The sequence below is a fragment of the Pelmatolapia mariae genome, linkage group LG4, assembly GCF_036321145.2.
Source record: "Pelmatolapia mariae isolate MD_Pm_ZW linkage group LG4, Pm_UMD_F_2, whole genome shotgun sequence".
Lineage (NCBI taxonomy): Eukaryota > Metazoa > Chordata > Actinopteri > Cichliformes > Cichlidae > Pelmatolapia > Pelmatolapia mariae.
In genome coordinates, this window is record NC_086230.1 from 28,410,509 (window position 1) to 28,424,851 (window position 14,343).

The window sequence follows — 14,343 nt, forward strand, 5'->3', positions numbered from 1 at the left end:
TTTGGATGGTATTGGGAAAAGAATGCCAGTAGCATATTGGCCCCATCCAAAAACTGTCAGTGGTGGTGGGTGGGAAACCAATGAGCGATCATGATACAACTTATTGCACTGCCTCCTTCTTTTGTAAAGCCTAGCCAGGCCATGAGTGGGAGTTAGCAGCAATACAAGCTGCAGTGCAGTGAGAAATAGGTGATCCAAATTTGGGAAAAAATGGGAAAATATTTGCTAAATAAAAGTAGTGCTCTGATTTGTTTAATACTCTTTAATACTTTGAGTGACTCAAGATACGGAATTGTGCGTTTTTACCAAGTTTGGGCTGTCATTTAGCTTGTCATACAGTTTATATTTAGTGTAAAGTTCCATATAAAATCTTAAGAATCATAACCAAAAAGTTTTAAATAGCAAAAGTTTTAATGCAGCCCTATTTGGGAAAGATTTCTGGCTGCAGAAATGCTCTTGTGCTCTACTGGAGTAGTGATGATTCACAGTTTAAATTAAGCCTTATTTAGCTTATATTGGACCTTGGTGCAGGCCCTCTTCTGTTTGAGATGAGACACTTTAACTCCTCTCCTTTTAAGGCTGCTCTCTCCTTAAGCCATTTCTTCAATAGTCCTCCCCCGGCATTAAGAAGGTTTGAAACTTTAGCCATGTTTGTACAATGGTGGATTCTTATGTTTAATATATCCATGGCAGAAAATAAGGGTCAAATGGTAAAATATATGTGTATAAAATGCTGCATTGCCCTCTGATGCCTGTCTGTTCTGAATACAGAAGTACAACAATGACTGGTGGATCGGGCGTCTGGTGAAAGAGGGCTGTGAGGTGGGCTTCATTCCCAGCCCGGTCAAACTGGAGAACACCCGTCTGCTGCAGGAGCAGAGGATGAGGCAAAACCGACTCAGCTCCAGGTAACAATGAAGAGCGAGCTCTCTGTGTCTGCGTTATCAGCAGCACAAACAAGAACCCCACTCTTTAAAACAGGTCACACATGAGTCACACAGGACTCACTGGCAATGTAAAACATACTGAAATAGACAAAAGCACTGCTGTGAGTCACTCTGTTCCTCAGTGCATCTATAGTATAGTATGTACAAAAGTCTCTATAGTCTCTGTATTTACACATGCAGTAGAGGAATGTTAAATACTGAACTATTTAAATGTCAATGCTGAAACAGATTTTAGTATACATATTAGTTGAATATGAACTTCTGCACAGTCAGCAGGTAATTTAAGCAGTTTTCCACGTGTTCTCTTCGTTTTTTAATGTTTACATTCGCATCATTATATGTAACAATTTGTGTCTTCTTCTTTGTTTAAGGTAGAAAATAAAAATTAAATCAAAAAGAATCATGTATCGTTCTCCAAGCTATGATTTGTGCCCGTTTTTCTGTATTTCAGTAAATCTGGAGGAAGTTCTAGTCTTGATGTTGCCACGGGAACCCGCAGGCCTACTCCACCTGGAACAGGTAAGGTCACAAGGTCGCGCTGTCACGTGGAAACATAGTGCCTGTCTGTGTGTGTGCGTTTGTGTGGGCACCTGAAAGGGTGAGAGAGAGCGAGAGAGATAGCAAGAAGAGACGGGCGCCTGATATTTAGATGAATATTTTAATTGGCTAGTTAGTCAGGCATGATGATGAATCACAGCGTGTCTCAGTGGGTTGCTGTGTGAAGCGAGAAAGGTCTTAGGAGGTCTGTCATTAGCACACAAGACGGGACTGAAATAGAGCCGAAAATGAACTTCACTCATTAAACTTGTTAAGTATGTCTGGCTGACAGAGAGAAGGAGAGACGGTGGAGGAAATGGGTAAACATAAACATCTCTTGATTGACTTTAAAAGGCTTTGCATATCTGTGTAACAGAAAAATCATCTCTCTAACACACCTTGTACATCCTAAGTTGTTGTTCTGACTCAAAGTCAGAATTTGACATAGATTCGAGATATACTAGAGAGAGACTTAGATATATACACACATTTTAATGAGCTAGTAAGTGGATTTTGCTACTTTTGTACAATTTTGTTACAATTACTCAACCCTCCCAATATATACCTTTAAAACAAGACACCTGCAAGGCCCCATTCACCCTCCCTCATCCCTATAGCAACACACACCCTGTCTCCACCCCAAACTTCCCTCTTTGCTTGATTCCTTCTTTCCTACCTGTACCTTTTTCCAGTTCCCGCTGCAGCCATCCTTCTCAACGGTTCGTTCACATCTTTACTTCAGGTTTTGTTTCTTTCTCGTCGCACCAAATTCACTGTCTGTGCTCTGCCTCATAAAATTGTGGTGTGTTCTTTTTAAGACTCTTGTAAGTGTCATTTCCAGTTTAAATCATACTCTGTGTCACTTTTTTCCAGTCTCTGTGCCATCTCTTGCCTCTCTCTGGATGCATCTCACACTTTATTCTTCCCCCTCTTGCCTTTTCTCCCTTCTGCTATTCTCTCTGCTCTCATCCCTTTTCACTCCACCTCATCTTGCTTTCTCCTCTTTCTCCTGTTCTTTTGTTCCGTCTCTCCAACGTCCACCCTTCCCATCATCAGCTCACGTGGACATGTCCACAGTGGCCTTTGACGTTGACCCCCTCGACCTGGAGGCTGAGGAGGCCCCTGAGTCCCAGGGTGACCCTCGCTCTTCCAAGAGCATGTCAGGCAGCGTAACATCCCCCCAGGCCAACATCCACCGACTGCCCTTCTTTAAGAAGGTAACATTATAGGGCCAGGTGATCTCTCTGCTCCGTCCTGCATTTGCCCCCCTTTCCTCCAAGATATCCAGGTTTAAGCTCTCCTTCTTCCACTCTACATCTCTCACTAACCTCTCATAACTGATCCGTCCCTGCTGCTGCTATAGATCCAAAATCTAACACTGTTTGGCCCCTCAGGCTCCCACGGTTACACTGATATGTTTGGATGTGCGTTTCTGTGTTTGTTGAGCTGGGAGAGGCGTTGAACTAACTGATCCTCTCTGAAATGGCTGCTGCTGGATATCAGTCTGAATCTGTTTGAAAATGAATTCACAGTGGAGGCAGTCAGTGTAAACTCAGCTTTAATCAACAAACAGCTCCTCTCCCAATTCCCCCACCCCTCTAATCCAAACCTGTTAATAACTAAATGTCCTCTTGTGTTTTGTGCTTTTTTTGTCTCCTCTGGCTTTTGTGTGGATTGATACTATAGGTGGCCCGGCTAAACAGAAACAGAAGTCGGTGAGTGTGGCTTGTCTTCAAGACTAACCTCTAGCATTTCGTCTTTTTTCCTCCATCTCCTCGTCTTCTGTTTGTTGTCTCCTCTTTTTATTCTGTGTATCACTTCTGATGCTCGTTAGCGCAAAAATATTCACTGGATCATTTGTAAATTGTGGTGACACTTCTGTCATTTCCTCAGAGCGTGTATCACAGCTGTTAGTGTGCAGATGCAGGTGCAGAGCCGTCCCAGACCCTGTTAGTCAGCGCGTGGCTATAATGCGTCGTGACATGCTTTCATTTTCATTTGTGATGGCTGATTTGAGTCACAGTGGCCCACAATCAGCTGTTTTTATGCTTTTCAGCACAATTTCAATCACACGTAAAGGCTGAAGGCTGTTGCGGTAGGAGTAAGAAATACAAGCAACACCATTCGCACAGCAATACTTATCACAGCAATATCTCATAAGTTTTAAAATTTTAAAACATTTCACGACATATTATTAGCAATTTATTTATTTATTATGCACTTTTAGCCCACTTTAGGACATTTGTAACTCCCAGTCATTTCAATTAAAAAATGGAAATTGCACACTAATAAATGAAATAACTACAGAGCAGGAGAGAAAAGAAGCCTGAAAGGTTTAATCAAACATCCCACTCACTGAAGAGAAAAGACATTATTATAGCTTATTATTATTAACCTAGGGGGGGAGCCAGAAACACTATATTCACAAGAGTAAAACACAAAAATGAGGAGTTTAGCTAGACAGCTAGGGAAAACAAACAGGAGAGAAAACATGATCAGACATCAGACATCTGCTCTGAGGACAAAGGGAAAGAGGCAACTGTGGTTGCAGTCATATGGTCAGTTTCAAGGTTATTAACTGAGTGAAGTATCTACATAACAGCCGTAGTAACATCTGTTCATCTTCTTTGTATACTAAGAAAAGGTAGTTCAGTACTTACTTTATTACCTCTTTTAGCAGCAGATATATTGGACAAGGAAAGAAGATAAGCTCTCCCAGAATTCATAGCAATGCATCATCATACCATGACGATCAACAAAAGTGCCAAAGTGAAACATTTTGTGTAAAAGTTTTTATATAAATATTTCATTTTGTACTATAGGATGCTAAAATGTTTCATATTTACAATAGCAAAGTGTTAAACCCACAGCTGAAGCAATGAAGTGATGGGAATTGAAGGGAGTTTGACTTTATTCAAGGAGTAAAATTGAGAAAACTGGTTATACTGGCTATGTCTTTAGTAAAGGTCATAAGAAAATAAGATTTATTTCCTAAAGACCATAAGCTTGCTTTTCTTTAAAGTATGAGTTATGAAAAGAAAAGGGAAGTAAAACTAGAAGAAGAACCACCTTTAAAGTAAAAGAGGAAATGACAACTGGGGAAAACAAGTAACAGGTACTGATATACAGACAGGAGAAAGCAAGTGAGGGAATCCTCAAGCTACACTACTACTACTACTATAATCACAAGAAGAAAGGGAAGGGGGCCAAAATTGAATGATATCAACAACAAAAAAAACTGAGATTGTGACATGAAAATAATGCAAATGGGATTCATTTTCTCTCTGGCTGACTAAAATACTTTAAGTTCTTTCTTTCAATTCATGTTTGAAACCTAAACAAATATGGCTCGGCCCCCACAATAGACTGGGAAAGCTATCCAGTTTATACGCCACCTTTCACCCTCTGACAGCTGGGATAAGCTCCAGTCCTTCCATGGCTCTTAAACTGGATTAGCAGACATGATGGATATGCAGAAGCAAATGTAAGATCATTGAATATAAATAAGATATATTTTATTTACGCCAAAGCTGTGAAATTTCTTTGTTACAGTAGTTAAAAATGAAACCAGGATTAATACCCATCAATTCTTCCATTCCCATCCAATTCTGGAGCTGAATCAGTGTCATCATAATATAATTACTTATTATTGCTATATGGTATAAGGAAAACTGCATATCTAACATGAAGTTCAATGAAAGGATGGGTAAATCGGGTAATTTGATTTCAACATTATACGTGTAATCATCAGAGTTTTCCAGTTTAATCTTTCGTCTACGAGAGCTCACACAAGTTTTCTGCGTGATACCTGATGGAAATTCACAGCCATCCTTTGCATCATTTTTGAAAAGTATTGCATATAAATTAAAAAAATTTTCTGTTGTATAAACATGAAACTGTGAAACCGAATATCTACACGCTGGAACTGTATAACGTGTGATTGGAGAAGAACAATAAACCGCATGTCATTCCTCCCCGTGCTAAATTGTTCGCTGCGCTCCTGTTTTTCCCGAACGAATGAGTAGTGTTGTGATGTTCAGGGCTCCAGCTCTGCCCCTTTATAGACAAGAGCCATTTGAAAGCTTTTATAATATGTATTTTTAGCTTCTGTGAATACAAATTGGGTGAAATGAGCTTCCGTTGTTCTGCTTTATGTAATGTAATGTAGAAGCGCGGGACACTCCAGCACTTTCTCTTGCCTGAAGTGCTGTACAGCATGCACAGGGGCGGGGGCGTGCTTGGAGTACAAATGTAGAAAAGGTTAAAAAAAAAAAAAAAAGCATCCAGTTTCATTGTCAGAGTATATCGGACATGTGACTCCTTCCATCCATTTCTCACTAACAGAGGACAGAAACTAATGGATCAGTTGATAATTTACAAATGAGCCTAAAGTTCAACAATGCAGGTGGAAATTTGATTATAAATGCTACACTGATTTTTTAGTTTTAGTTGTTTTTACTTTATTTATTTATTTTAAGACATTTAGATTACATAATGAATGGATACCTTACTAAGAGCTTTCTTTAAATATAAGAAATTTGATTTTTTTACTGTAAAATACTACTCGTACTGCAAACAATACCTTGCAGTAATTATGTGACAGTGCAGAAGGAAAAGAAAGAGCTGCAAAGGATGACGTTTGTCTTAAGAGCTGTCACGCAGTCATGAGATTTCTCCTGACAACCTGGCGTCTGGGTTAATTACGGGCACTTTAATTATGTGAGACTGCAGACTGAGAAGTAGAAGCCAGGGCTTTCGGTGAGAAATTGATCCCTGACCCTGAACATTCATAGACACTCAATAACGCAAATGGACTCCAAACTTCTGGAACTCTCCATCTATCAATCTGACTGCTCACAGAAGAGAAGGAGGGTTTATGGGGAGTGGGCGGGGCTGTTTTGTGTCAAGTTAATGTTGATTTGTGTGTGAGTATAACCCTGTGACTGCAGGTCTTCTAAGGTCTTTGGAAATGTGCTGAGTGTATGTTCAAACGTGATAACGTGACACCAACTCACGTGCTGTGTTGTCCGTGCTCAGATGGAGCATGTCCCCCCTTACGACGTGGTTCCCTCCATGAGGCCCATCGTCCTGGTCGGACCTTCACTCAAAGGCTATGAAGTAAGGAGGCTTGTAATTTCTACTTTCATTGGATATTACTATTAAATATTACTTGTTTCTGATGTCTGGTGTTTTTCTAGGTGACGGACATGATGCAGAAAGCACTTTTTGACTTCCTGAAACACAAGTTTGAGGGCAGGTAAGAATGGAGGCTTACACCCATCCAGGATTTTTGTTTTTTAATGATTATCCATACTTATATACACTTGCCGGCCACTTCATTAGGTACATCTTGTCCAGCCCTTTAACCAGTTTGCACCCGATAACTTCCTCAAGTCTTCATGGCATTTATTTAACAATGTGCTGGAAATATTGCTCAGAGATTTTGGTCCAGATTAACATGAAACCAGTTCCAGCACGCCCCAAAGATGCCCTATTGGGCAGAGATCTGATGACTGTGAAGGCTGTTTGTTTGTATTTGTGCTTTATTTGTTTTGTTTTTTACATCAAATTCTGACCCTACCATCCAAATTTCACAGCACAAATTGAAATTCAGTAAGACCACGCAACTTTTTTCCCTGAATATTCTGTTGTCCATTTATAGCCTCAGTTTCTAGTTCTTAGCTGACAAGAGTGGCACCCGGTGTGGTCTTCTGCTGCTGTAACCCTTCTGCTTCAATGTTCAACATGTTGTGATTCAGAGATACTTTTCTGCAAACATTGATTTTAACAAGGGGTTATTTGAATTACTGTTGCCTTTACTTACCTCAGGTTACAGCTTGAAGCAGTCTTGTCATTCTCCTCTGACCTCTGACATCAGCGAGGCATTTGTACCAAGACAATATACTGGATATTTCTTCTTTTTTGGACCATTGGACCTTCTTTTTTGGACCATTCTTTGTAACCCCGAGAGATGGTTGTGTGGGGAAATCCCAGCAGATCCTGTAGATTAGCAGTTTCTGAAATAATCAGACCAGCCTGTATGGCATCAACAATCATGCCACATTCAAAATCACCTAAATCACCTTTCATCACCATTCTGATGCTTAGCTTGAACTTTAGTAGGTCATCCTGACCGTCTACATGCCTAAAACACTCCGATTAGATACGTTGATTAATGAGCAGTTGAACAGTTGTACCTAATAAAGTGGCCCATCAGTGTATATGACATTACTGGATCATAATATTGATTCATTAAGGTGTATATCCCTTAAATGTTATAGCCTGAGATGGATTACAGAGATCAGCATTAGAGGTGGAAAGCACTGTAACATAATTACTTAAATAAAATAAAAGTACAGTAAAACTGTATATGAGTAAGTGTTCTTAGTTACTTTAGACGTCCTATTTATGCCTTCATCCACTGATATTGAGGATTGTAAGATGAACAGTACTCTAGTCTAGTTGGGGGTACAAAGGGAGGCCAATCATATTTTTGTGTCACTCCATGCCCCTCCCCCCTCTGGACACACCCTTGCAGCCATGATAGACTCTAAATTTAATAGGTTTCTTTTTAATGACCCAGTAATGTGCTGGCTCTCTGTTTCAGGATATCCATCACACGGGTGACAGCAGACATCTCTCTGGCCAAACGTTCAGTCCTCAACAACCCGAGCAAACACACTATCATTGAGCGCTCCAGTACCCGCTCGAGCCTGGGTAAGAGGACGCTTTTGTTATCCGCAAACCACAACGGGCAGAATCACACTGAGAAAAGCAACGCAGACAGGTCATGACAATTAGGATTTTATTTTTACTATTTCAACAGCTGACAAATTAAAGTTTACGGAGAATATTAGTGTAATGTATTTTTGTTCATCACATCATGTTACTGAACATCTTTCACTGTCCTTCATATCTATATTTCTTTAAGTGTGTCTCTCTTTTATTTAGACAGACAAGAGTCCATTAATATTGCGTTGTTGTTGTTTTTTTAAATACTCAACAGCAGCTGGGAAATTACATTTTTAGCAAATGTTGCTAAAACAGGAGAAACATTGCATTTGCTATTTTATATCAGCCACACAGGGAATGTTGAACTGATCAAAAAGACAGTGTGTTTCTGTGTGTGGTCATATCTCCCACAAGCTGACTTATGAATTATTAAAGGGATGACTGACCCCAAAATCACATTTACATATTTTCCTCTTGTCCGTAGTGCCAATTATTCATCTAGGTTGTTATGGTGATTTGCCAGTTTTTAAGATTTTAAAGGTGTCTGCCCTCGCTTGCATATAATGAGACTAGATGGCACTCAGCTTAAATTTCCCTCAATCATGACCCAGTTCTCAAAATATGTCCAGAAGTCTTGTTATAAGCAGTTTTATCTACAGTCATGTGAAAATACTGCTTCCGTAGGACTTAAGAGGGAAAGTAGCTGCCAGATCCTGCTAATCAAATCCATAAGCACCAGTGGTGGCAGTGATTGAATCGATCATGAAGTCTAGAGTCAAATGTGAAGCCATCTGCCGTCAGCTAACGGTTGGCCAAAATCAGGTCATGCAACAGAATGACCGAAAAGGCATAAAAGTGTTGCAGTGGCCCAGTCAGAGTCCAGACCTCCACCTGACTGAAATCCCGCCGGTGCCTTGAACAAGCTGTGCACAAACAAATGCCAACTGCCAATGGCTGCCCCTCTCTGAGCCTGGTTCTGCTTGAGGCCTCTTCTTGTTAAACAGGAGTTCTTACTCTCCGCTGTCACTAAATGCTTGCTCATACGGTGTCATATGATCATTGGGCTTTTCAGCATTTTTTAGAACTTCTATCCGTTCATCCATCTGCCACTTATCCAAATCAAGGTCATGGGGGGTTAGAGCATATCCCAGCTGTCATAGGGCAACTGAATAAGGTGCCAGTCTGTCATAAGGTTGACACAGAGAAAAAACAATCATTCACCCTCATACCTATGGCCAATTTACCTTGGAGATAACAGGTAAGCATCACACACAAGGGCTGGTATCTTGAAATCTGAGGAGCTCACAGAGAAATGGCCTAGATAAATAAAAAGCACTACAGGCACTGCACAAGTTAATATATTTGATTATGGGGTGAGCTATAACTTATATTTTTTAGACAACGATAGATTTTTTAAAATTGGTATCAGTCTATGGCTGGGTTTAGTCTTTTTATTCGACTTCTTAATAAGAAGACAAATGTAGAAAGTTATCAGACTTAATATCTTTTAAGCTTTACACATTAAGAATATGTGTAAAATAGCATACTGTCTGTATTCAAGCACAAAATGAAGCTGTTTGAGAAAAAAAACACTATAAAAGTTGGACTATTTCAGCATCTGTGTCGTCAGAGGTGTGGTTAACAGTGACATCACATGGAGGAATTTTCTTTCAAATGTATACATGATAAATCTGAATATTTTAGGTTAGTTAATTACTAATGATCAGTTCTAGCAGTTAATGTACTTCAGTTTCAAGTTTGAGGTGTATCATCCAAAGACACGAGACTGTCACTTATTTTCCTTTTACACCTGCTCTGATTGCCTGAGTCTGATCTGGCCTCCTCTCTCTCTTCATCCTGTCTACACCCATCCTCCCCCCTTTCTCTCCCACCACCCATCCTCTTCCTCCTCTGTCTTTTGATTCAGACGTACTGGGTACGTATGCTCTTCCCGCAACAAAACAATGAAGCATCTCTTTCTCTTTCCTTCCCCTCCCCTTTTTCTTCTAACTATATTCATCATCTGCTCATACATCGTTGTCTGCCTGTCTGCTTGCCTGTCAGTTTCTCTGTTCCTCATACTTCTGTGTGACAGCCTGTAGTCTCTTAACAAAAAGAAACCAATTACAAAACCCAAGCAGGAAGAGATCCGTGGGAGGGCAGCAGAGCGGCTGGTAGCAGAGAGGGAAGACGATACTCTCCCATCCTGCTGTCACCCTTATGTTGTGACTCATAATGCTGTTTATCTTCAGTCATACCCAAGGATAGCATCTATTGCAGCTGGACCTTGCCTTTTAAATTCAGTCTTGTCATCACGGGGGAGCAAATGTCTCTCTGAAGTTAAATCCAAATTCGCAGAAGGCTTTGTCGAGGTTAATGGAAACCTTGGCTGCTGTTTCTTTGTACAAGTTAAAAGTTCACGTCTCTTGTCATTCTGCAGAGACCCCGTTTCGCCTCCGACTTTAATTCTCTATCCTTTAGCCCTCTGGAGGCTGCTGAAATGTGCGGGCCACGTCTCTGTGCAGATTGCCTTGCCCCTGTTATCTCTCTTTGCCGCTTGGGTTGGCAGCGCACACACACCTCGGAGGCGCTGAGGGTTGACCAGACAGACGAGGAACATTCTGGTTTTCTGTTTTAATCTCGCTCCTTACACGTCGACAGGCTGATAAAAAGGTGGAGCTGTCTTCGAAATGCTAAATAACCAGCTTTTATAGGCTGCTGTTGAGGAACAATGAACACAACGTTCAGCATTCTACAGCCTTGAGTGGTGCACCTGATAGTATAATTACCGCTGTGCCTATTAGTGCTAACAAAACAACTAATGTTCCACTTCATCTATTTAATGAGGTTGGTTTTTTTGTTTGTTTGGTTGGTTTTTCGTCGTTGATGTTTCTGTTTTAGTTACATGGTGAGAAATTGTGCCCTTATTGTAAGTTATTTCAAGTACCACAGGCATCTCATTCTTAAGTGCCTCCTTCCTCTGCACCTTTTAAAAAAAAAAGAGAAGCATTAAATACATGTCTGAAATGTCAGGAGGGGGCAGGAGAATGAGGATGTTGGAGCGCTCCATTTAGCTGTGCATAAATGGAACTTTTAACTGTGGTCCGATCTGATTCATACGCTTGGAGCTGTTTTGTTTTCCTCTTAACTCCGACATGCATGAGTAAGAACTAACACGTCTGTTATGTACTTGTGCACAAAGTTAAGGAAGATTGGCTCACATGCAGTGCTTTAACTCCTCAAACAGAGATAATGTGTCTGTTTTCTTGTCTCACTGTATTCACGTGTCTTGTCTGTTTCCTGGGCCTTCAGCTGAGGTGCAGAGTGAGATCGAGCGTATCTTCGAGCTGGCCCGAACTCTCCAGCTTGTTGCTTTGGATGCCGACACCATTAACCACCCCTCTCAACTGGCTAAGACTTCCCTGGCTCCCATCATTGTTTATATCAAAATAGCTTCCCCTAAGGTATGCCTGTTTCATTTATTCGTTTAAACCGATTTTCATACTCTTAATTTTGGAATGACTCTACCGTCTTCTGATTCTGATAGCAGTAAATATTGTTTCAGTAGACACGGTGCTCTGCTATCTCCCTGCAGGTTCTCCAGAGGCTCATTAAATCCAGAGGGAAGTCCCAGGCTAAACACTTAAATGTCCAGATGGTTGCAGCAGACAAGCTGGCTCAGTGCCCACCCGTGAGTTTTGCTTTGCGACTTGAGCTTTTTTAACATATTCTCATCCCTGGCTCATCACACCCTGACACTCAGTCAAATTTCACCCAGTCTAATGAATTTGAACTCATCAAGTACCCCTTTGGGATTATTTTCCAATGGTATCTGACGATTAACAGCTGAAAGAAGACAGGTTCGAGACCCTCGATTCAGTTTAATTCAATTTTATTTATACTGCCCCACGTCACAACAACGGCTGCTTTTATTCTTAGTGGGGGCCCTATAAAAATAACAATCAGACTACACCTTATGAGCAACCACTTGGCAAGTGCTTTTTCCATCACAGTTTTTGGGGGTTTAGGCATAAAACCTACTTGGATGGATTTCAGGAAAAGATGTAAAACTTTGTATCACAGTACTTTCCGGTTTTACAGAATACCACTTATGCATCTATCTTTACATGAGCGGGCTTTGACATGATTTTACAGAGCAATAAATGATCTACTCTCAGGCTTTGCTAACAAATGATACATTTTTGGCACAGAGCTATAGAATCGGTCCTTAACAGGCTGCCTGTTATGCTTTTACGATAAACCTGATCGTTCTGTCTTGAGTAATATTTAGTCGTCATCCCAGCTGGTTCCCTGTCGCTGTGTGTGGAGGAGCATAGAGACCGTAGTCTGTATATGGCTGTTGTGTCAGCCATTGGTTTAGGACAATGCATTTTGAGTTCTGTCCACCTCCATATCAGTTTAGTAGTCAGCAGTGCTGCCTCACAGCTTTGCCTTTTTGTTTGGCGTTTCCATGTTCTCTGCATCCTCTAACAATACAAATACATGCTTGTTAAATTAATTGGTGACACCTAACTTACTCTAGGTTGGATGTGAGTGTGTGGTGTTTGCATATTTATAAAAAAAAAAACCAATTAGGTACAGTTATAAAAATGCCAAAAATATCTTGTAGAATTCAGAGGCAAAACAGAAGACAGACGGAGAGGCATTTTCTTTAGGTGCAGAAGTGGCTTAATGAACTCATGTTGACTGTGAGCTCACATATCCACAACGTATTTCCGCTCCTTTTGCAATTTTTAAGTAGGGTCTTGCTTTAAAACTAGCTGCACATGCTACCTAGGTTTAAAGAAAAGTTGAAAAGTCTGACCTTCATAGGCCACATCATTCAATGTCTTCCCCTGTGATGCTGGTTGCCATGATTTCTGCAGAAGCACTCAACTGCAGCGAACCGAATAACTACATTCGGTTGAACTCTCACTGAAATAACTGATCAGAGATATGGTTGTTTAAGTTTTTCATTATCAAACTGTATGAATTAGTGTAACTTACAGCCGAACTTCACCATTAGAATTCAGGTGAGGGGGAACAGTGACTTCAATAAAATAAAATAAAATAAAATACCATACAGCTGTTATGAAAGGGATAGCTAGATATAAACAGTTTTTTCCAGCAAACTGTGAATCTGCTTTTTAATACCTTTTTTTTAAATGCCTGACTCTTTTGTTGGGTTAGCCTCAGATGGTTTTATGATAAAACAATTGGCTGTTACTAGAATTCACGTAAAGACAGAAGGAAAATTCACTTTGGTACAGTAAAATAAATGAAGAGCTGTTTTGTGTTGCAGGAATTATTTGACATCATCCTGGATGAGAACCAGCTGGAGGATGCCTGCGAACACCTGGCTGACTACCTTGAAGCCTACTGGAAGGCGACACACCCTCCAAGCAGCAACCCTCCCAACCCTCTGCTGAATCGTACCATGGCTACGGCAGCCCTGGCTGCCTCCCCAGAGCCCGTCTCCAACCTACAGGTACAGGTCCTCACCTCCCTGCGCAGAAATATGGATCCGTGGCCTGACATGGACGGCACTGTAGCCACTGAGGGGAAAGAGGAAGAACATGCTCTCTGAAGTCCAGTAGCACAGGGGGGTGGGGGGCGACTCCGGCAACTCAACCCAAACTGAGCAGCCTGTTCTTTTTACCCTGGAGTAGGAGTGCAGTAATAGCCTGTTTATGCTGTATATAGGAAACCGCAGATACATCTGTGCAAGAAATTAACACCCAAATGAACCAACAAGGATCCAATTTTCCACACATGAACAGCTAGCCTAAGAACACCTACGAGTAAAAATGATGTAGTCTGCATGTTAGCAGGTCAGCTTTTCCTTCTGTGCACTGTTTAAAACTGTGAAAACAGCTCAGCTGAAAGCACACTGGACTCAAGGGATAACCTCATAAGGTACCTCTGCCCCCACAATCCCTTCTATTTTACTGTAATCAGAAGTAAAATAGCGTCTGCTGCCCCCACCCTGCCCTCTGCAGCTCTGTGGCCTCCTTTTCTTCAGCGCTTCTAGAGGCTGAAATCCAGTTTGCTGTCCTCCTCTCTGTTGCCATGGTACCACCCCTGAAAACAGCAAGTCATGTCCGCCTCTTCAAATAGAAACGCTTAG

General features: G+C 41.1%; 1 protein-coding gene across 4 annotated transcripts in view; it reads left to right on the forward strand.

The window, feature by feature from the left end:
- cacnb1 (calcium channel, voltage-dependent, beta 1 subunit) overlaps positions 1-14,343 on the forward strand; it is a 39,572-nt gene that overhangs the window by 22,427 nt on the left and 2,802 nt on the right. For 3 of the 4 annotated variants that reach the window (XM_063472291.1, XM_063472292.1, XM_063472293.1), the window contains 9 exons: positions 772-908; positions 1,399-1,466; positions 3,171-3,199; positions 6,522-6,602; positions 6,683-6,741; positions 8,092-8,201; positions 11,529-11,680; positions 11,812-11,907; positions 13,519-13,704. In XM_063472291.1, coding sequence (XP_063328361.1) covers positions 772-908; positions 1,399-1,466; positions 3,171-3,199; positions 6,522-6,602; positions 6,683-6,741; positions 8,092-8,201; positions 11,529-11,680; positions 11,812-11,907; positions 13,519-13,704 — 918 coding nt within the window. Of the gene's footprint in view, positions 1-771; positions 909-1,398; positions 1,467-2,540; positions 2,702-3,170; positions 3,200-6,521; positions 6,603-6,682; positions 6,742-8,091; positions 8,202-11,528; positions 11,681-11,811; positions 11,908-13,518; positions 13,705-14,343 lie in introns of all 4 variants that reach the window. The other variant, XM_063472294.1, reaches the window with a different exon arrangement.